At 49.0% G+C, this 22395-nt stretch overlaps 1 protein-coding gene across 4 annotated transcripts in view; it reads right to left on the bottom strand.

Moving 5' to 3' along the window:
• The window catches only part of ADCY3 (adenylate cyclase 3), a 77417-nt gene extending 55028 nt beyond the window's left edge, over positions 1–22389 (bottom strand). For 2 of the 4 annotated variants that reach the window (XM_034659808.1, XM_034659811.1), the window contains exons 1-2: positions 22145–22389; positions 20813–21663 (exon numbers count right to left, since the gene is read on the bottom strand). In XM_034659808.1, coding sequence (XP_034515699.1) covers positions 20813–21487 — 675 coding nt within the window. In that variant the 5' untranslated portion in view covers positions 21488–21663; positions 22145–22389. Of the gene's footprint in view, positions 1–20812; positions 21664–22144 lie in introns of those variants that run through there. The other 2 variants (XM_034659810.1, XM_002913791.4) reach the window with 2 other exon arrangements.
• Between the last annotated feature and the right edge of the window lie 6 nt (positions 22390–22395).

Below are 22395 nucleotides of genomic sequence, written 5' to 3'. Positions count from 1 at the left end.
CTCGCCAGCCCACAGTGCTGTTCCCCCACGGGGACACCAAAGAACCTCCACCATTCGTCAGCAAGCCCTTCTCCTGCCCTAGAGGTGGCAGTGCGATGCCATGGGATGAGCAACGGCTTTGGGGCCCGACAAGCCCTTATTCTAGCATTTGTTAGCTGGTTCCATAAAACGTCCCTCTCCAGCTTCCTCACATGGAAAATGAGGTTAGCTGCAACACTTACCGCCATTCAAGAAATCTTTGCCCAACCCAAGATCCCAAAGATTTTCTGGGTTTTTTTTCCCTAAAAGTTCTATAGTATAAGTTTTACTATGATCTATTTCAAGTTCATTTTTATAGGTGGGGTGAAGGATGGATTATGATTTTTGCCCACATGGATAGCTAATAATTCTAGTATCATCTGGAGAAAGATTATCATTTTTCCATTGAATTACCTTGGCATTTTTATTGAATATTAACCGATCAAAGATGTGTTAATTTCTGGACTTTATTTGGATTCTGTCCTTAGGCTAATACTATACTGTCATAAAGATGTCCCCTTTTCTAAAAAATTTTTATTTTTCTAATTTATGTATCCATATAAATTTTTAATCATCAGTTTCTACAAAAAAAAGACTGATAGGATTTTGATTTGGACTGAACTGAATCTATAATAATTAAGAGAGATTTGACATCTTAATATCTGCGATCTCTCCATTAATTTAGGTCTCAATTTCTTTCAGCAATGCTTTATAGTTTTACTATAAAGATCTTCACACATCTAGCTAAATTCAGCTTTAAGTATTTTATGATTTTGGATGCTACTTTAAATGGATTTTTTTTTCAATTTCCAATTGTTTGTTACCAGTATATAAAAATAGGTTTTGTTTTTTTTTTTTTTTTTTGAGAGAGCACGTGTGACAGCAGGGTTGGTGTGGGGTGGGGGGAGAGCAGAGGGAGAGAGAGAATCTTAAGCAGGCTCCATACCCAGCACAGAGCCCAACATGGGGCTCAATCACACAACCCTGAGATCATGACCTGAGCTGAAGTCAAAAGTTAGACGCTTAACCAGCTGAACTACACAGGCACCCCCACAATAGATCTTTTAATACTAATCGTGTAACTTCCAAACTTGTTAAACTCACTTCTAGGATTTTTTGAGGATTCCTTAGGATTTTCTACATAGATGACCCTATCACATGAAAATATACAGTTTCATTTCTTTCTTATTTGCAGGACTGTTTTTCTTGCTTTATTGCACTGGCTAGGACCTCATGAAAGAAGTGGTGAGAACAAATTTTGTCTTGTTCCTGACCTGAGGGGCAGGGCCAGCTACATAACTTAGAGGCTTACTGCAAAGGGAAAATGAAGGTTCCCTTATTCAAAAAGCAGGAAAAAAGAGCCAGCGAAGGTCCTAAAATATAGAGCTTTGCCCTTTCCTCTGTGGTGTGTCTTTTGATTTATCACAATTTTTATTTTTTATTCAACATTGGTCTAAGTTAAATTTTAAAATTATTAGCATGGATTTTACCATCTTTACATTGTACAATGCCAATTTTAAATGCAAATATAAGAGCATTTAATGCATATGCTGAACACTGAAATGAAACGAGTATCTCAGAGCCTAGATGTAGTGTATGCATACGTGTGTATTTCATTCTTACCAAAACAGTGGAAACACTGTACAAAACTAAACTTTTAATTTCACTTCTTGATATGCACACATTCTACTAACACTGTCTACCTTTGGCTTACGAATGAAGGCCTGAAAAGAAACTACGGTTTCTAACTTTTCTCCTATGCCATCAATTTCTGCACTAAATGATTGGCTAACACAGGGAAGCAACGTGGGTAATAAAGAGATGATGTTCTTAGAGCGCCCCTGCCTTCTTTCTGCATTAGAAGCAAGTTCTAGTTTGAACAGAAAACATGGCCTCTCAGGGTTGTGAGGATCTCCACTTAGCTGTGGAAGCGCCACGTTCACTTTGTACTTGTTTTGCTGAACTCCCAGACTCTAGGAGTTCACCCGAATTCGTGCTCTCGGAGCACTGCAAACACTACATGAAAATGGGCCAAAGTTTGGAAGACACGTGTATTGTGCCTATTTCCTCTGCACATGGCAGGTTCCACTGTCCCATCAGACTTCAATTACAAAACACAAGGTCAAAGATAATATCAAGAATTTCAAGACAGCACAAGTCACAGGCCCATAAAGCCAAACCTGCTTAGGAGACGATTCAGATTTTCACTATTAAATATGATGTAGGTTTTTCAGAACTGCCGTTTCTCAGATCAAAGAAATTTTCTTCTATTCCTAGTTTGCTAAGATGTTTTACCATAAATGGGTGTTGAATTTTGTCAAGTACTTTTTCTGCAGTTATTGAAATAATCATGAATTTTCCTTTTTAGTCTAATATGTTGAATTGTATCAATTGATTTTAACATGTCAAAACAACATTACATTCCTTTGAAAATCCCTAACTGGTCATTATGTGTTACTCTTTTTACATGCTGCTGGGTTTTATTTGCTAATGTTCTATTGAAGATTTTTTACATACACAATGAGAGCTATCCGCCTGTAGTCTTTTTCTGGTTTTGAAGCCGGGAATGCTAACCTCATAAAATGAGTAGGGAAATGTTCCCTCCTCTTCTATTTTCTGGCATAGTTTGTGTAGAATTGATATTATTTCACTCTTAATTGCTTGGTGGAATTCGGCATGGAAGCCATGTGGAACTGGAGTTCTCTTTGGAGAAGGTTTTTAAGTTCAAGCTCAATTTCTTTAACGGATATAGGACTATTCAACTATGGTAGTTTATGTTTCTCAAGTAATTTGTTCGATTTGTCTAAGTTGTCAAATTTGTTGGCATATAGTAGTTAGATAATTATAACCTTCTTATTTTTCTGTTAATGTTCGTAGGACCTAGAGTCGTGTTCCCACTTCCATTCCTGGTATCTGTAATTTGCATCTGCTCTCATTTTCCTGATCATCTAGCTAGATTTATCAATTTGGACTTTTTCAAAGAACCAGCTTTGGATTCACTGATTTTTATTATTTGTCCACTATTTTATGTTATTTTTTTTTTATTGCTTCCCACTTCTTACTCTGGATTTTTCTACTTAAGGTGGCAGCATAATTGATTTTGGACCTTCTTTATCTCCCTCTTCTGTAGCATAGTTCTGCTAGTGATGAATTCTCTTTGTCTATAAAAAAGTATTTCTGGGGTGTCTGGGTGGCTTACTCAGTTGAGTGTCTGACTCTTGGTTTCAGCTCAGATCAGGATCTCATGGGTCATGAGATCGAGCCCCACGTCAGGCTCCATGCTCATCAGGGAGTCTGCTTGAAGATTCTCTCTCCCTCTGCCCCTCCACTCCCCACTCACGTATGTTCTCTCATGTGCGCTCTCTAAAATAAATAAATCTTTTAAAAAGTTTTTTAAAAAGAATATTTAAGTAATCTCTACCCCGTTTGGAGCTTGAACTCATGACCCCGAGATCAAGAGTCACATGCTCCTCCAACTGAGTCAGCCAGGTGCCCCCCCCCCCAAAAAGTATTTCACCTTCATTTTCTGAAGGATATTTTTGTTGGGTATAGAATTCTAGATTGACCATTTTTATCGTTCAGTTCTATTGTCTTCTGCCTTAGAATAATTTCTGACCAGACATCTGTTATCATTCTTTTTCCTCTCTATGTAATGTGTCTTTTCATATTCTTTTGGTTTTTATTAGTTTCTCCTTATTACTAGCATTAAGCAACTTGATTATGATGCATTTGATGTGACTTTTTAAAGATTTCATTTATTTGAGAAAGAAAGAGTAGGAGCAGAAGGGAGGGGCAGGGCAGACTCCCTGCTGAGCAGGGAGCCCAACATGGGACTTGATCCCAGGCCCCTGGGATCATGACCTGAGCCGAAGGCAGACACTCAACTGACGTAGCCACCCGGGCAACCAGATGCGATTCTCTTTAGTTTTTGTTTTTGTGTTTACTTGAATTATGCTGTGCTTCTTAAACTGTGGGTTTGCAGTTTTGGACATCAAATATTTTTTCTGTCCTCCCTTCTGGGACTGCACTGCTCCCCACTGACTACAGGTGGCAGTCAAGGCTATCTCAAATAGCTGTCTAGGTCCTCCACGTCAGATCCAAAATTAGCTTCTAGTTTTCTTACTATCTCACCCAATTCTCCAAAGGATCTCTGTTAATATATATATATGTTTATTCCCCTAGACCACTGTTCACCAAAAATTGCCTCTGCCTCTTAATATAGAGCTCACAGTGGAAGTTGCCCTTCATGGCCCCCTCAGCATGAGCCTTCTGCCTATCAAGGCAAAAAGATGTTTTTTTTGTTTTTTTTTTTCTCTGTACTCTCACAAGTCTTATGTGTCATAGGGGCCCTTTGAGGGCTTGAGGACATCCTTTCAGTCAATTTGGGATGAGCCCCACCCTCATACTGAGGAGAAGGAAAGGTGCTGGACCCTGCTGTCTATCATGGGAGCAAAAGTAATATCAAAACGTGCCTACAGGATACTTTCCTGAGGGAGAAGGTGAGCAACAGTATCTTATGAAGGAGTGAGTCAGGCAGAAGCTCTCCTATTTCCAAAGGGAAAAATGAGCCACATTGCAGATTAAGTCAATTATTCTGAGCCAGAGGAAATACCTCTAAGGGTATTTACTCTCAGATCAGTCTCTCTCAATACAGCCTCTCAGGAGTTGGTGAGAAAACCACGCCAGCCTCTGACTTCCTTCCTACACAGCCAGGGGAGCAGAGGCAGGCAATTGCGTCCCAGGAAGCCACAGAGCTCCTAGCTCCCGATCTCTGAGGAGAAAGCCCTGGCCCCAGGGCAGCAAACAATTCCCAAGATTGGGAAAACAAAAGCAAGATTAACCATGCAACCAAGAGCAGTTCCCCAGCAAACATCTGAAGGCTGAGGCCACCCCAGTTTCACACTGGAAACTCTTTCAAGGTATAGAACTCCAGACCATCCCCTTCAAATGCGCCCACACTGGGTCACCTGCCTTCCCTCCATTCCCACCTCCTGTTCAGACCATCTTCCTCACATACCCTGTCACCCCATATCCCGATGCCCACCTACCCCTCTGCCCCCAGCCTTCTGAAGCTCTCCCATTTCCACATTAAGTTCCTGGAACAGAGCCACACAGGACACTCATGAACAGACCTACCTCCCGTTTCCTGTACCTGTGACAGGTCCCTGCCTCACCACATAAGCAGCTGTCATGTGTTCATCGGCTTCCTTCTTTGAGGGGAAGAAGTACTGGCTAGGGAGCCAGGAGACTAGGGCTACAGATAGGGGCTGTGACACCATCTCTCGTGTGACCTCAGGCAAGTGACTTCCCCTCTGGGACTCGGCATCTTCTCTCTGGAAACAGTAACATCTCCCAGGCCACCCCCAGCAGGCAGAGCAACACGGGAAGTAGGGGACAGAAAGCAGCGGAGACAAGATCCTCTTAGAATCGAACTTCAACTCAGCCCAATTTGTAAATTCCACTCGAGCAAAATGCAGTTTAGCACCTCTCAATAGGGATACATTTTCTGGTTTAACACGGTTACAGAAAAACATGGAGCAACCCTTGCACGTGAATAGGGCTTTGTAATTTACAAAGTACTTTCACTCGTCGTCTCATACACTCCTTGCCACCACCCAGCGGGCCGGTCACCATCATCACAGCACACCTACGAGGCAAGCACTGCTCTGAGAGCTTTGCCTGTGGTCCCCCGTTCAGAGGCTCAACAAAGAAGGCACAGACCACGCTAAGCAATGTGACCAAGACTGCAGAGCTGACAAACGACAGATCCAGCCCTGGAACCCCAGCATCTGGCCTTGCATTCGGCTCTTACTCATCAGGTATGTGCCCCTCTACCCTCCTCACTTACGGCAGAGCCAACCAACCTCTGGGACATCAAACGGCTCGCTTAAGACCCCAGCACCCTCAGAGGGCCAGTGTTTGAACTCAACCTCTGTCCCCAGACAAAACAGTGGTGAAACAGGCAAAATCAGAAACACAAAGAACATCAGCACTTGCCAGAAATGTGGGTACGACAGAGCCCCGACTCTCCAGCCGAGGCCCAGGGCTCGCTGAAATGCGCCGAGCCCCGGGTGTCCTGCTGCTCGCCCGGCTTCCCTCCACCTGGCTCTGCCTCCTTCTGCACAAGCTGCCTCCCCTTCTCTTTGGCCCTGCAAGTTGATCTGTGTTGATTTGGGTGCCTCTGAGTGCCCCAGTGAATAAACCAGGGCCACAGCAGGTGCCGGCACGAACGGCAGCGCCCCACCCATGGCCGGGATGCTGGGCTGGGCCTGTGCTTCCTCCTCAGGGGGACCCAGATGGAGTCTTCCGCGCTGGGTCACATGGAGGCGGCCAGGAGCAGCTCGCCAGACCAGACTGGCTCACCCTCGGCTGCACGCGAGAGACACCAGTGTGGACCTGGGGCGGGACCACCCGCAGGCAGACAGCAGGTGTATGTCCCCACCTTGAGAGCGAAACCGGTCGACAGAGAGGAGCATGTGGGTATTAGCACGGGGTATAAATAACCTCTCCGTTCTATATGTGCACATAGTCACATAAATATGCAAATTCAGAGACAGCTCCCTGGAAGTACACACCCCAAACACTCAGCAATAGTTGCCTATGGGAAGGGGGACAGGGTGGAAGGGGGGGGGCTTTCACTGTTACGTTTTATAACTCCTGCCTGGGTCGAATCATTGCTTACAACAAGCACTTCACACAACATACAGGAAAATCAATCTTCATATCCATCGATCTATAAAAAGGGGCCCAATGTTACCAGTAGACATCCTTGAGTAATATTTTTCTATACAATTTAGTAGCTTCTGGGCTTTCTGTAACGGGCACATTTGTCACTTTCATATTAGATTGAGCCATATGAAATGCAACTGCCTTTTTTTTTTTTTTCCAGATTGAAAGTGGTCGCATATTGGTGATTTCATGTGATTCAACCTAATAATTCACGCATCAACATTCAACAAATATTTATGGAGGGACTGCTCTGTGCCATGCCCATATTCAGACGAATTTTTTGGTGTTAAGTAGATCAACCAAGCTGGGGCTTCTCGTAGGCAGGACCCGAGGTTACTCGTCTCTGTAGCCCCAGTACCTGGCAACTTGTGCAAACATGGATCAGAGCTATAGGTGTTTGGCTGAGTGAAAAGATAAATTACTAGCTAGATGGACAACAGATGCCCATCAGCAGCATACAAATGAAATTACACAGTCCAGGTAATCAATACCACACGCAGCATCCCTGCAAGAAAAGAGGGCAAAGAAGGGGATGGGTCAGGCTCTGGTTAACTTGGGAATCATACTCACCTAGGCTGTTCTGGCAGGGTCATGGGAACAGAGAAGCAACGGAGAAAGGACACAGCATAGGGGCGTGCAGGCTGCAGAGGGTCGTGGCCGGGGGCGGGAGGACGCTGGCAGCCCAGGTTGGCAAACACACCCTCCAGCCATGGGCAACAGTCCCCAGCTGAATGGTCCCTTGGGAGGGCTCCTCTGCCTCTCCCCACTCCCTTAAACAGCATAACCTGCCAGGCAGGGGAATGTTCTAGAAGTCTCCACAGAGCTGTCCCGCCATCCACGCAGCAGTGGTTTTCTCTACATTAAAGTGAATATTTATGGAGACTCTAGTTTTTTCATGAAGGTTTGATACTTTAATTTTCCAAGAGTAGAGACCACCCTCCCCACCAAATCTTTAAGAGCTGTAGAAGAATTTATGCCTCTAGGACGTGTGTCCCGCGACGAGGTAGGATGGGCAGGCTCTTAGCAAGGCAGGGGGATGTCTGTCAGACAGAAGCAGGTGCACTCCCTCTCTCTGCGTCAACTACAACCAGGAACAGACGCTGAGAGAGGGAAGGAAGGGATTCAGATAGAAAGGCCAGGAAAGCAGGACAATATTGCTCTGAACCAATATTCCAGATGAGTCAAGACCATCCGTCCCTCTCTAAAACCTAGGGGCCTTACGCAGCCGGCAGGATCCTCGCTCCCGTGTTTCCGCTCCAACTTTTGGAGCGTTCCCCCAGAGGCAGTTGTGTTTAGTCCCAAACCTGGTTATGTCAGCTGTTTTTTTGTATCATATTTACATAATTTAAATATAACCTAAACAGATAAAAATTTGAGTTTTAAAAAAAGGCAATTGTTTCTAAGAAAAGCAAAGTGAACACTTTGGAAAATTGTGAGTGAGCAGCTAAAAGAAACTGCTGACAAATTAGAAGTGAGCAAGATACTAGCAAAAATCTGGCCAAAAGAAAGTCCTAAAAATCTAAAACTCTGGGGGCGCCTGGGTGGCTCAGTCGGTTAAGCAGCTGCCTTCGGCTTCGGTCATGATCACAAGGTCCTGGGATCGAGCCCCACGTCAGGCTCCCTGCTCAGCAGGGAGTCTGCTTCTCCCTCTCATGACCTGAGCCAAAGGCAGATGCTTAGCCAACTGAGCCACCCAGGGGCCCCCAGAGTTTTAAGGTTTTTTAAGAAATAAGAACGGTTTTTTGTTTATTTTTTAAGATTTTACTTATTTGACACAGTGAGTATAAGCAGGCAGAGCGGGAGGGAGAGGGAGAAGCAGACACTCTGCTGAGCAGGGATCGAGCCCCACGTCAGGCTCCCTGCTCAGCGGGGAGCCTGCTTCTCCCTCTCCCTCTGCCTGCCACTCCCTCTGCTTGTGCTGACAAATAAAACCTTTAAAAAACATATCTAAAACTCTGTACCCAGATTATTTCCAACTGACTTTAATCCTCTTTTAAGGAAACTGGAAGTTACAGATGACATATCCTAGCTATGAGGAACACGAGGGAGGGCACCTGGATGGAAAGGAAAGATCTTTCCCTCCACAGAAGATGAGCAAGCGACCATACAGCTAAGTGTAGTTCAATTAAAATACTGTCCAACACATTTAAATGTATCTATATATGTATAATTGCTTTGTGATCTCTGGATTTTACTGACTTTTTAAAAATTCTACCACATTGCATTCTTGTTTACAATCAGCAAGTGTGTATTTTGAGCAGTGTTGACAATGCATACAGCTAAGTGACTACATCCACCATCATGATTCGGAACGCTCCTTTTCACCCCAAATGCTCCATTATGGCCCATCCGAGCCCGCCCCTCACCGCACAGACGCTCCGGCGGAAGCGTCGCAGCTCTGAAGGTACCATATTGAGCTCATCCGCTGACCACCACCCATCCAGCTTTTGCTTTTATTCCTTTTCACATACAGCGAAATTCACTCTTCCCGGCGTACAGTCTGTGTTTTGGCACAGAGCTGTGTGGCCACTATCGCCAGAACTTCGCACGTTCACGGACCAGCTACCGGTCCCAGTCTCATCAGGTAAGAGCACTTCCACTGCATTTGGAGCTAGAAGACACTGCGTTTTCACTGTGTGGCCCTGGGCACTCATTTACGCCATGCCCCTCCTCCCTCTCCTCTTCCAGAGATAATGCCAGAGACAAGAATATCAACTCCGAGTAGGTATGAGGACTAAAGACATTCAGTGGATAAAGAGTTCTTTAAAGATCTACGTAAATGTCCTTTATAACTAGTTTTAACAGCATCTTCAGACCAATTAGGCTGTTCTGAAGGAAAGGGAGGTCCCCCTCCCCAGAGGAACGGAAGCAAAGGCTAGAGGAGGTGGGGGATTCCACAGCCTGCAAGTTGGACTGTGAGGCCCACAATCCTCTCCACCCTGAAGTCCAGCGAGAAGTCTCGTGAGGTGTGTAGCACTGATGCTGGTGGAGAGCAGCAAAGCGAGGCCACCCAGGAGCAGGTGGGACGTCCCAGCCCCCAGGGTCTCCTGCATTCTCCACAAAGAAACTAAGCACCACATGCCTCATGGAAGACTATATTTGATATGCCTCCAGTCCAAATCCATTCTGGAGACTCTCTTCACTGGGTCTCCCCACCCATGACCTACTCTTAATTCATTCCTCTCCAAATAGGGAAAGATATTAAGTGAAAGGCCATGGCTAGGATGCAAAACCCAAAACAAAAAAACCAAGACCCAAAACAAAAACCCTGCATCAAAAGTACAGTATTTTTTGTCCTTAGGGGAAACTTCATCCGAAAAGCACATTCCTACACTTATAAGGCAACAACGACGACAACAACAACAAAATGGTGGCCAAGCTCCCCTCCCCCTCCCAAAAAAGGGGAGGTGAAGTGTCCAACGACCCAGCCACGATGCCCTCCAGACATTTGGCACATGGAGCGGCTCTTCTCTCCCCTGGGACTGGCCCGAGCTGCTCGGAATTCCTCTCCATCGGAGCCAGGAGTAGGGACAGCGCCAGCCGGGGCAGCAAGCGTGGCTAGTGTTGGCAGCACGCCAGCGATGCTCGGCAAGGCCACAGACACGGGCTAGTGCATTTCACCTCTGCACCCACGCGCTTCACCGAGGTACACGCTACACAGAGATTAAATAATGTACCTAAGAGCTCACAGCTGGTAAGCTGGGGAGCCGGGGGGTACCCTGAGTCAGGAGAGCAAAGCCAGTGTCTTTACGGATTCTGGAAGCAGAAAGCTCATTGGCAGGCCAGGTTCCCGAGGTCCCTATGCTAGTTCATAACTGTAGAGGTCAGCTGGGTTGGAAACCCGACACTATGGAAGGGAGAGGAAATGCTCCCTAAAAGGACCACGCTACATTGGGTCCTTCCTGAAATAAAGAGGCAGGGTCCCAGATTTGTTCCCAGAGGTGAGCAGTATAAACTGCAATCCCAATTTGCGGGGGGGGGGGGGGGGGGTGGTTTTTNGGTTCAAAAAAAGAGCTGAAGAGGGAATTGTGCCCCTTTCCTGGCAATCAGAGGGAGGCTGTGTCTAACAGACTCGTCCAACACTGGGAAACGGGCCTGAGGGCAGCAGGAGCAGCTCCCAGCCGCGGCCTGGCAGTGCGACCCACCCTCAGCACCACGCGATGCTCTTTGTTCAGATTCCCCTTCAGAAAAGTACGGATTTGGTTTCTTAGGAATTTGCAGTAAATTTGTACCAAATAACAGACATACATTGTATTTTCCTCCTTGGGAGGATGGCAGGGCCCACCTACCACCATCATGTTGGTGACCAGGCCTTGGGCTTATCAGTCAGTCTCTTCAGAATTTCGCCCGTGGGGATCAGTCACCCACTGAGTGGGAAAACAGCCTTCCAGGGGCAGCCAAGAAGCCCACCCAGAGCCGACCCGGGAACTGGGAGAGGCAGCTGCCTGGCCTTCTGCTGCCAGACCTGCCTCAGCCGGCACCAAGTTACATGTCACAGGGACCAGTCTTGAAAGGACATGGGAACAACAAACCACAGCCATGGAAATCTTGCAAAGGTTCAAATCCAGTCTGCTTACTTTGGGGTTTTTAATGGGGGCAACGGGTGGGGTGGGATTTCTTCTTAAACATGTCATTTTCTGTTCTGTTTACAACAAAGAAAGTGTTCTTGAAGAGAGGAAAGGGAAAAGCCTTCATTATTAATCAAAGGAAATTTCTTAGCAACCACAAAGAGGAATTTTGCTGGAGGAAACAGCTAAAAACCTGATCAGAGGAAGGAAGATGCATCAGACAGAAAATGGCCAGGAGGGAGCTCAAACAGTCCAACTTTATACCTAAAGGAACTAAAAGAAGAAGAACAAAGCCCAAGGTGAGTACAAGGAAGGAAATCATGAAGATCAGAACAGAAATGACAAAAGCTGGGGGGGGGAAAAATCAATGAAACTAAAAAAGCTGGTTCTTTGAAAGATAAACAAAATTGATATACCCTTAGCCAGACTCATCAGGAAAAAAAAAAAAAAAGAGAGAGAAAGAGAGAATAAAATCAGAAACAAAAGTAACAAATGACACCACAGAAATACAAATGATTATAAGAGAACACTGGAAAATTATATGTCAAAAAATTGGCCCACCTAGAAGAAATGGATAAATTCCTAGAAATATACGATCTTCCAAAACTGAATCAGGAAGAAAAAGAAAACCTGAACAGACCAATTACTCGTAACAAAATTGAATCAATAATCAAAAAACTAACAAAAAATAAAAGTCCAGGACCAGATGGATTCACAGAATTCTCCCAAACATTTAGAGATAATACCTATTTTCCTCAAACTATTCCAAAAAAATAGAAAAGGAATGAAAGCTTCCAAATATATTCTGAGGCCAGCATTACCCTGACACCAAAACCAGCCAAAGACATGACACAAAAAGAATACAGGCCAATAACCCTGATGAACATAGATGCAAAAATCCTTAACAAAATATTAGCAAACCACATTCAACCATACATTTAAAAGATCATTTGCCACAATCAAGTGAAATTTATTCTAGAGATGCAAGGATGGCTCAATATCGGCAAATCAATCCACACAATACACCACACCAACAAAACGAAGGATAAAAGTCATACGATCATTTCAATAGATGCAGAAAAAGCATTTGACAAAATTCAACAACTGTTCATGATAAAAACTCTCAAAGTGGGTTCAGAGGGAACATATGTCAATGTAATATAGGCCATAAGTGAAGAATGCATAGCTAACATCCTACTCAAAAGTGAAAAACTGAGACCTTTTCTTCTATGATCAGGAACATCACAAGAATGTCCACTCTTGCCACTTTTATTCAACAGAGTACTGGAAGTCCTAGCCGTAGCAATCAGATAAGAAAAAGAAATGAGGCATCCATACTGGTAAGCAAGAAGTTAAACTACAGATGACACAAAATGAGACATAAGCAGGGGCCTGGGTAGGAAGCAGGGTGGGGCATGGATGCTCTGTGCTGGGGACCCCTCCTCTGACTATCTCCCTAGAGCTAGGTCCTAAGGCCTCTTCTCTCTTGATTCTACATTTTCCTTGGGCAAAGCGCACCCTCCCCAGAGAGATGGGTGCCATTTAAACACTGATGATTCCCAAATCTGGAACTCTAAATGTCTCTAAGCTCCAGATCTTGAAATGGGGCCTGGTGTTCAATAATTAGCCACTGAATAATCAGATAATTCTACCTGGATGTCCCATAGGCATCTCAAACTGAACTCCTCTTCTCCAGCCTGTTTTCATGTTGCTAGATAGCCCTCGTGACATCATGCCCCTATGACCTCAACAGACTCCTAATCAATCTTTGCCTCACTCAAGTCCACCAGAATGATTCTTCTAAATGCAAATCAGATCCTATCTGCCCCTGCTTAAATTCCTTCAATGTACCTCATCATTGTAGGAATAAAGCCCAAATTCTTTAGCCCTTCCGCTACCTGGCTTCTACCTCGTCTCTCTAGCTCATCTCACCCGCTCATGCTCCTGTCACACAGTAATGCTCACCAGGCCCAGTCAAGTGAGAAACTCCTATAACTCTGCCTGGGAAGCCCCATTCCCATTGTTCCACCTAGCAAACTCCTACACATCCTTCAAAACCCAGATCAACAGCCAGCTCTTTAGAAGCCTTCTTGTTTCCTTAGGTATGTCCTCACTAACAGTACTTGTACCACAGCCTGAGAGCTCCTTGAGGGAAGGGGCCAAGTTTTACTCTCTGTATACTCTCACTAGATCAATTCTCGCAGCCCTGATGAAATGTTTGAGAAGTGCTGGAAGGAATGAAGTTTCTCCTTAAACTGGAAGAACAAGCAGAGAGGGTAAGATGGTAAGAGAGCCAACTCTGCTCCACCCTTCTTCTGCATGATCTCATGCAAATCATTTTTGTCCAAGGAGGAGATTAGAATTAGGCCAACAGGATCTAGGACTCATTTTGGGGGCTCCTATGAACACTTCTCTGTTGCAACTTTTCTCCTTGAACAAGCAGCAAAGGAGTATCAATTAGCACCCCTGAAAGGTTATATAAATCTTGCTTTTAAAAATCCTCAAATCACTTGCATTAACACTAGAACATTCCCATCTTGGATCTAACCAAAAATTTATCAAACACTCCCTGAGTCGATGAGGAAGGAAACGAAGGTAAAAAGTAAAGCAGGAATATATGTATTCATCATTTATAGAGTGACAGTCACAACCAAGGCACCACAAAGGGCTAAAAGGGAATTCTATCAGTCTTAATCTCTCCTTGAAACAAATGACAACCTGCTAAGACAGACAAATTCAACATGTTTCTGAAGCACATACCTGAGCAAACTCCCACCTCCTGGGAAAGGAATACAAACATCAGAGCCAGGCTGCCAATCAAGCTGATGCGTAGAGAGAAAAGGACCAGGGCTGGTGCTGGGGTGGTGGCTGGAGGAAGGGACAGCTTCCCCAGGAACTGGCACAGTGCCCTGGATAGAGCGGGTCTGCACGTTTGACAAGAGAATGAATTCTTCTCAAGAACATAAGGCAAGGCAAAGCCCATATAAATGAACTATGAGCCACTGTCTCTTTATGGGCAATGCAGTTTCTGAAGCCTTCTGAAAATCTTAGAAATGATGGATTTCACAGAGAAGCAATGCCTTAAAGTTCTACGTGCCCTGCCCTGGACCACATCTCTAACTTCTGAAGCATCCTGTGGTCACACGGTATTTTTTTTTTTTTAAAGATTTTATTTATTTATTAGAGAGACAGCCAGCGAGAGAGGGAACACAAGCAGGGGGAGTGGGAGAGGAAGAAGCAGGCTCATAGCAGAGGAGCCTGATGTGGGGCTCGATCCCATAACGCCGGGATCACGCCCTGAGCCGAAGGCAGACGCTTAACGACTGCGCCACCCAGGCGCCCTGACACGGTATTTTTTTACCCCACCCAGACTCATGGATTTCTTTCATCCCTTCTCCCCAGCATTCACCCTATGCCCCCCTGGTTTGTGGACAGCCTCAGAAGACGCCTGCCCTCCATCCCTTCTCCCCCTGTATGAACACGCCACTCTCACATCAAGGGGTAGGATCAGTTTCCCCTTATCTTGCATCCTGCATAGCCTTGACCATGGTAACCAGTCTAGCCTCTAAAAAAAACTCTGGTAGCTTCCATGTTCTCTCAGAGACCACCACCACGCCTGTGAGGAACCCCAAGAGGACCACACGGAGAGGTCACTTGGAGGAGCTCCAAGGCTCCAGACACGTAAGGCCTTCCTAGAGCATTCCAGGCCAGCAGTCCGCTGAATGCCGACGGTCAAATGCCACAGCCAAGTGAGTGACTCCAGCCAGTGCCTCTGAAACAGAAAAACTGCCCAGCTGAGCACAGTCAACCCAGAGAATCATGAGGCAGTAAGCTACCATGTTGAGATCGTCACGGCAACGGGTAAGTGAAACACGCAGTCCCTGAACACAGGCGTGTGCAGTAAGGCCACTGAGAAACGGGCCATCCCACCTGAGTTTCCTAGAGAACTAAAACATCCAAACTTGTTCTTAACCAGTTCTGACCAAAAAATGTTTTTAGGATGCAATACCGCACCCCATCTTCTAGTATTTGTATCTGTAATCTAGTATTTTCTTTTTTTTTTTTTTAAATATTTTATTTATTTATTTGACAGAGAGACAGCTAGCGAGAGAGGGAACACAAGCAGGGGGTGGGAGAGGAAGAAGCAGGCTCACAGCAGAGGAACCTGATGTGGGGGCTCGAACCCACAACGCCGGGATCACGCCCTGAGCCGAAGGCAGACGCTTAACCGCTGTGCCACCCAGGCGCCCCATGTAATCTAGTATTTTCTTGAGTGGGTCATTCTCGCGCACATCAGTTACTACACAGTCCCGGAACGTAACGAAGGCTCCGGCAGCCACAGAAGCGTGCAGGCTCTTGGGTGCAACCCCCGTTCAACCCCCAGACAGCTGGGCTCCTTGATCAGCGGTGCCACACCTGCCCCTAGAAACCCCTCATCCTCCACCACGTCGCTCCTCCGAAGGACTGTGAGTTAAGAAACCAAGGATCCTATCCCTACTAGAACTTTATTTCAACAGGTTCTGAGGAAACATCATGTAAGGGCTTCTTTTATGATTACAGAGGACGAGGACCTCTGCAATCCCACTGACCCGAGTTTGAATCCTGCTCCGCCACCTGCTAGCTATGTGGCCCTGGACGAGTCCTGTCACTCATCGCACATTTTAGTTTCCCCACCTGTAAAATGAAAACAGTATCTACCTCTTGCTGGGAGCCCCTTGATGGAAACCCAGCAAGAGCTCAGTAAATGAGGGGCCCCGTGCATTCTCCATGTTCAGTGGGCCTGGCCCTGAACGTGGGCGTGACCGCTGAGCACACACATCTGAGTGTTGGTCAGGGTGACACCCACGGAAGCCTACCTTCAAGGGTACATCTCAAGAGGGGACAGGGGAGGGGAGTAGGGTGGGGTGGGGAGGAAGGTCTGAATATTGATTCAGGGTTGGAGCACTAGTGGGATTTACTGCACAAAGAAACTGCAGGATGAGAATAACCTCAGAGTCCTAGCAAGTTCATCTCAAAGATCACTCACCAGGGCTGCCAGGCAGACCAAGCCCGGGGTGTATGTGTGTGTGTGTGTATGCACGTGCACACACACGCACGGGTGTACCCGCTCACAAGGCCGGCCTGGCGGGGGGCAAGCTGAGACCCAGCATGGACACTGGTGTTTGTTTTTTTTTTTTAAGATTTATTTGAGAGAGAGACAGCCAGTGAGAGAGGGAACACAAACAGGGGGAGTGGGAGAGGAAGAAGCAGGCTCACAGCAGAGGAGCCTGATGCGGGGCTTGATGCCAGAACGCTGGGATCACACCCTGAGCCAAAGGCAGACGCTTAATGACTGAGCCACCCAGGCGCCCGGACACTGGTGTCTGATTGGCCCTGCTGCTACCCAGGTCCCCACCAGTGGCCCGGCGCTGGGCTCTGGTTTCCTCTCCAGGAAAGCCCACTAATGATAAAGTGCAGATTTAAAACAAACACGAGGGATCGGATGCTCGTGGCAAAACCTCAGTGAGGCCATGTGGTGGAAGGCCAGGCCCCCCGCGTGTGCAAGACAAGGACATACTGGAAAAGCTGTTTCCACAGAGAGAAGGATCCGAAAAGGCCACAGAGAAACGTGACCTGGGACGGGATTGAGGGGGTGACTTGCTGCAAAGGGGTTTACATGTTCGATAACGGACTGTTCTTCCAAGGTTGGATTTGATGCCTCCCCGTCCCCTTTCTATTCCTTTCCTTATTAGTCAGATTCCTCAAACCTGCCCCCTGCACACTCCGAGGGTGGGGGGAGGGATGACCGTTTCTGCCCCGCTCTGGGATGGAGGTAAAGGGCTGATCTGGGGCTGGCTTTGCTGCCCCCCGCCCCGCATTTCCTGCACCCCTCTCTTACCTCGATGCCTCTGGTTGCTCAGAACCCCCCCCCCCGCCTGCTATCTTCTGCCCCAACTCTACCCAGCTCCCGTTCCAATGCATCACATTTCACCTCTCACATACTCCTGCCACGGTCCCACCAGGAAGATTCCATCACAGGCTTCTCCCTTCTTGTGACCAAAACCCAGGGGAAAAGAGAGGGGCGCCTTTGATATTTTAGGGCCTCCCCCCTCTTGGCACCTTTGTTCACCACCACTGAGTAAAGACATTTAGGGGCGGCCAGAGAAGCAGGAAGAGGTCCAGAGGCCCACATTCCAGAGAAAGCAGCTTTCAGGGAAGCCTTGGGATGTGTCCTGTCCTGTCCCCCCTCCACTTACCAGTGACCCTCCCCAGTTATCCAGCCCCTCCACCAGCCCTCAACCTCCCTAAGCCTCAGTTTCCTCATTGGTCAAATGGAGCCAGTAACAATCCAGGATCAAATGGGATGATTTATATAGAACCCTAAACTCCAGCCTGTTGATGAAGGCATCTGGAAGCCTCAGCCCTTCCCACAACGCCCCTACTGTAGCTGTCTCCAGCCCCTCGGAGCTGAATGTTCATTCACGGGGTGAACGGACTAGGTCATTGGTGCGTGCGACATGAATTACACATCCACAGCTCTATTATGTTCTAATTTGTAAGTAAAGATCTTAACAGGCTATTAATTCCAATAGGAAATTTTGCTTCCAAATAGCCTGCTATGAAATAAAGCAATAGAGTATTTTGCAAACGTTGTTCCTTGTCCCTAACTTGTCACAGACTCTTTGCTTTAACAACCCCATCAGATGCTAACAGGTTGCGGGTGCGTCAAGGGTCTCAGGAACGGCCACTGGCCTCAGGAATGCTCCCCATCAACTTGGCTGCATTTTCTGCCCCCCCTCCAATCTTTACCCACCAGCCCTCAACACCCTCCTCTCTGTCACATGACCATAAGGGCAGTGCGGGGGGGGGGGCAGTAGGAGGCAAGTTGTGCCATAAGAGGCCTAGTGGGGCCAGGTGTCAGGACCCAGGCCAGGGGAGGGACATGGGGAAACCCTGCCAGCCACAGCTTGCTCCCCACCCCCCAGCCCCAGCTCCCCTACACGCCAAGTCTCTGACCGTGATCGTCTGATTCCTGTTATTCCCAGACCCTGCAGGCTGTAAGGCCCATACCTATTGCTCAGTAATATTCACTGATTCACTAATAAAGCCCCAGCAACACCCCAATCCCACACCCAGTCCGACAGCCAATTCCACCTGCTCTTCCTGTCAGAACCCCAACCTGCCTGCCTCCCGTGAGAAGAGCCAGGGGCAGGCTGGATGGCTTGCTGCTGACATGTCAGGCTACCCTGAGCCCCATCCCCCCACCCCCACTAGAGTGGACCATGGGTTTAAGAGAATGAAGGGTGCAGAGGAGGCAGCAGCAACAGAAGCATTCCCCAAGTCCCAAAATCCAGTGTCTGCTTCTAACGGGGAAACTTCGTTCACTCCCCCAGGCCCAGGAGGGAATCCCTGGCTGCATCCAACAAGTGACGGGCAAAGAAAAAGAAAAGGGGAGGCTCTGGGGAAGAGAAAGAAAACCAAGGAGGTGCTGGGGTCTGGAGTACATGCCTGGTGTCACCCTAGCTGGACATCCGGCTACCCCAGCCTCGTGCCCCTGGCCCCTCCTCCCCTTGATGGTGCTCCCAACCCAGGAGGTAAAATGAGCCCAGGGGAGCAGTGGGCAGGTGAGTGTTGTTTCATTCCACACCTGGAGGAGAGCTGGATGCAGTGTCCTCACAACACACACACACACCTGGGCTGAGTTTCCACCACATCCAAAAATACTGAAGGCAGGACTCTGTGACTTAAGGAAAACTTTGGCGAGTGGGCCTGGGAACCCAGGCACCTTTTAAAAAGTCACAGTAGTTCCAAACAAGTGACTCACACTTCTGGAACAGAGCCCACGGAAAGCCGGGGCCTCCTGCATTCTATCCCAGGCTCCCAAACGGACCTCGAGAGCCACCTCCTCCTTCCCCTCCATTCCCAAAGCCACAAGGAGGGCCCTGCTTCCACGTCAAGGCCATGCTCTCCTGGGATGCTAATATGGTTAATTTCTATTTACTTATTTCTTTTCCTGTTTCCTAAATCTTTTTGGGACTTTGTCTCCTCTTAATAGTGCCCAAAGGGCACCAGCAATCATGGGTTTAGCATCGCTAAAGTCCACCAACCCAGAAGTCAAGACAGCAATGGCAGGTCGTCACTTTACATGAACAGGGCATTGGGAGAAGAAAAGGAACTGCTGGTGTACACACGGTCCCTATGCACCAGCCCAGGGCTAGGCTCCCGCCAAACAAAAGCACACAGGCTCCCTGAGCAAGGACAGTGCATGAACCAGAATGGAAGAACAGGAAGAAGTTTGGTCCGAGAACCGGGAAAAAGTCAAAACAGAAAACCTGTGCCTTCCTCTAACTGAGTGGAAGGCAGTGGGACAAGCCCCACAGGGTTCTTGCATCCATTCCCAAGGGCACCACTGGGTCCCTGGAGACTCAGCCCTTAAGCCCAAGAGACAAGAATCACGGCTTTGGCTGAGATGCACCCAGCATCGTGGTGAAGTAGGAAGATCACTGAAACCCGAATTGAAAAATGGACACTCCGGGCATGTGACCACTGTACCTGCCTACGTAGCCTTGGCCAGGTCCCTTTTCATCTCGGGGCTCACGAATAAAGGAGGGAGCAGGTAAGGCATGAGACTGTGGAATTAAGCACCCCCCCGACTCCTCCAGATGGGTTACCAGATAGACGCGGATGCCGAGAATCGCATCTCCCAGTTTCTACAGCCCCTCAGCACCTAGCCAGGGTCTTGGCTCCTGGTGGGAGCACCAGGCTCTCAACGAGGCTGAGGCCAAAATTCCACCCCTTCCAGCAAAACACATCCTCAAAGAACTAGCAGACCCTCCACCACTGCGGCCAGCATGACTGTCCCCATTTGTGTCCCCACACCACACCTCACATCATCTAAGCACTCCACATACCCTGAGCTCCCAAGGCACAAGCAGGATCTAGGGCCATCACACCTTCGTGTCTCCTACGTGTCCTCACCCACATTCCCTCTGATCTCGGTAACGACCACATAGGCAGGCAGACAGTCCCCACTTGACAGAGGGGCACTGTGTCCACACAAGTTAGGCAACTGCTGAAGCCAGCCAAAGACAGGCTGGAGACCAGAAGCCAAGGAAGCTCCTTTCCCCACAAGAGGTCTTTCTGAAGGAGATCGAGGGCAGGGAATGGCTGGGACAATGGCTGGGACAACTGCTGCCCCAGGACCAGGCCTCGTGGGCCTTCCTGCCGCCCACGTGGGCTGGACACAGGTGACACAGTGGCCCTGAGGCCGAATGTCCTGACATCCTTCGCTCCCTCAGGCCCAGCACAGAAAGCTGAAGTGCAAAGCCAGGGGTTTGAGGGAGAGATGGTCTTCCTGCACAAGCAGCTGAGAGCCCCCAAGGTGCCCCCTCCCACCCCGACGCGTGTTGACTTAAGGGCAAAGAAAACAGTGCCATCCCATCCCTGAATCCAGCACCACCCCGGATGAGAGCTGGTGAGAAGGGAAGCCCCTGGGTGGGACCGGAGGCGGCACTCACCTCCCTCAGCAAGTGCATGCCCTTCAGCCCGTCCTGCTGCTGCTGGGCCACGGTGACCCCCAAGACGAGTGTGTGCACGACGCAGGAGACCACAGAGATGATGACGATGGGGCTGAGGCTGAGCGGCAGCGTGATGAAGAAGGAGAAGACAAAGAAGGCCTGCCAGCCCACCGTGTCACTGGCCGCATGGGCTCGGGCAAAGTTCAGGCCCAGGTAAGAGAAAATCTGGGCAGTTATCAGCAGCCACAGCAGGTAGGGCACCACTTTCCGCGTGACCCGGTCCGGGAGCAGCCCCTTTTTGCAGAGTACGAAGAGGAGGATGTCCAACAGCAGTCCCATCCCCGCCACGAGGAGGGGAGCCAGCTTGTCGCTGGAGAAGACCACCGCACACATGACCACCACATAGCAGTCGAAGAGCGCCGCGAACACCACCAGCACCAGCAGGGTCTCGTGGCGCTGCCGTTTGAAGTAGGTCTGGTACAGGTTCTCCAAGGACTCGGGCACGAAGGTCAGCCGCATGAACCGAGGCAGGCAGAGGCAGGATCCCGAGTTCCGGACCGAGATTTCATGGGTCCGGCCCACCCCGCGGTCAGGGTCAGAGGGCAGGCTGACCGAGTACTCGGCGGAGTACTCGGCCGAGTACTCAGGCTCAGAGAAGCCCTGGTTCCTAGGCATCCTGGCTGATGTCTGCTTCTACTGGCCCGGGAGAAGTGGACTGGGAACCGAGGGAGGGCTCTGGAATGGGCCACCTACCAGGGCTCTCGGAGAGCTGGGGAACACGGAGAGCCAGCCACCTCCCGCAGCAACGCAGAGCAGATCTCCAGGGCACAGGTAGCGTGGATCATCTGGAACTTAGAGGGACATCGCTAAGTAGAAACACCTCTCTTCCTTCCTGTCTGGGGTTTCTCAGGACCCACCCTACCCCTCATAAGAGAATCGCTGCGGCACGAGCCTCCAGGACCAGGGCCTTCTCCAGCCGCCCCCACGCTCACGCCACCGCCCGACCACACACCCACACACCCACACCCACACACACTCCTGTCCTCGCCAGTTTCCTGTCCCTGGCTGGCCACCTCTCCATCCCTCGCACTCCAGGTCGGTCTCTGTGTCCTCTCTTCTCCCTCAGTCCCTGACTTCCTCACCTAAAATGCCGCCAGGCCCAAGCCTTAGAAGGTGGAGATAAAACGTGCCCGAGAGCAACCAGAACCATCCCGGGGATTCCTGAATCTTCCTTCTGTTTACTTCCTTTTCCCACCCAACCCTTGGCGGCTCGGGCTCTCCACCTCGGGGCACTACCTGCCCTCCGGAAGGCTGGCCTGCCCCTGCGTTTACCTGTGCGGGAACTCGGGAGCCGCGTGGTCCGGCCGGTCCCTGCGCGGCCTGCGGGACTGGGTCACGCGTGTGGCGGGCGGGGGCAGGAGGGCTCAGCGCGCCCGGGGGCCGCGCCGCCCCGCCAGCTCCCGGGTCCCCGGTCCCCGGCCCGAGCGGTAGCCCCGCGCCGTCAGGCCCGGGATCCGGCAGGGAGAGGCTCGGGGCTGCCCCTCAGCATCCGCTGGCGCCCGGCCGCAGGAGAGGAGGCGGCG

The sequence above is a fragment of the Ailuropoda melanoleuca genome, chromosome 4, assembly GCF_002007445.2.
Source record: "Ailuropoda melanoleuca isolate Jingjing chromosome 4, ASM200744v2, whole genome shotgun sequence".
NCBI lineage: Eukaryota > Metazoa > Chordata > Mammalia > Carnivora > Ursidae > Ailuropoda > Ailuropoda melanoleuca.
The sequence above is the reverse complement of the archived record's forward strand: the minus strand, read 5'-3'. Positions and strand labels throughout refer to the sequence as shown.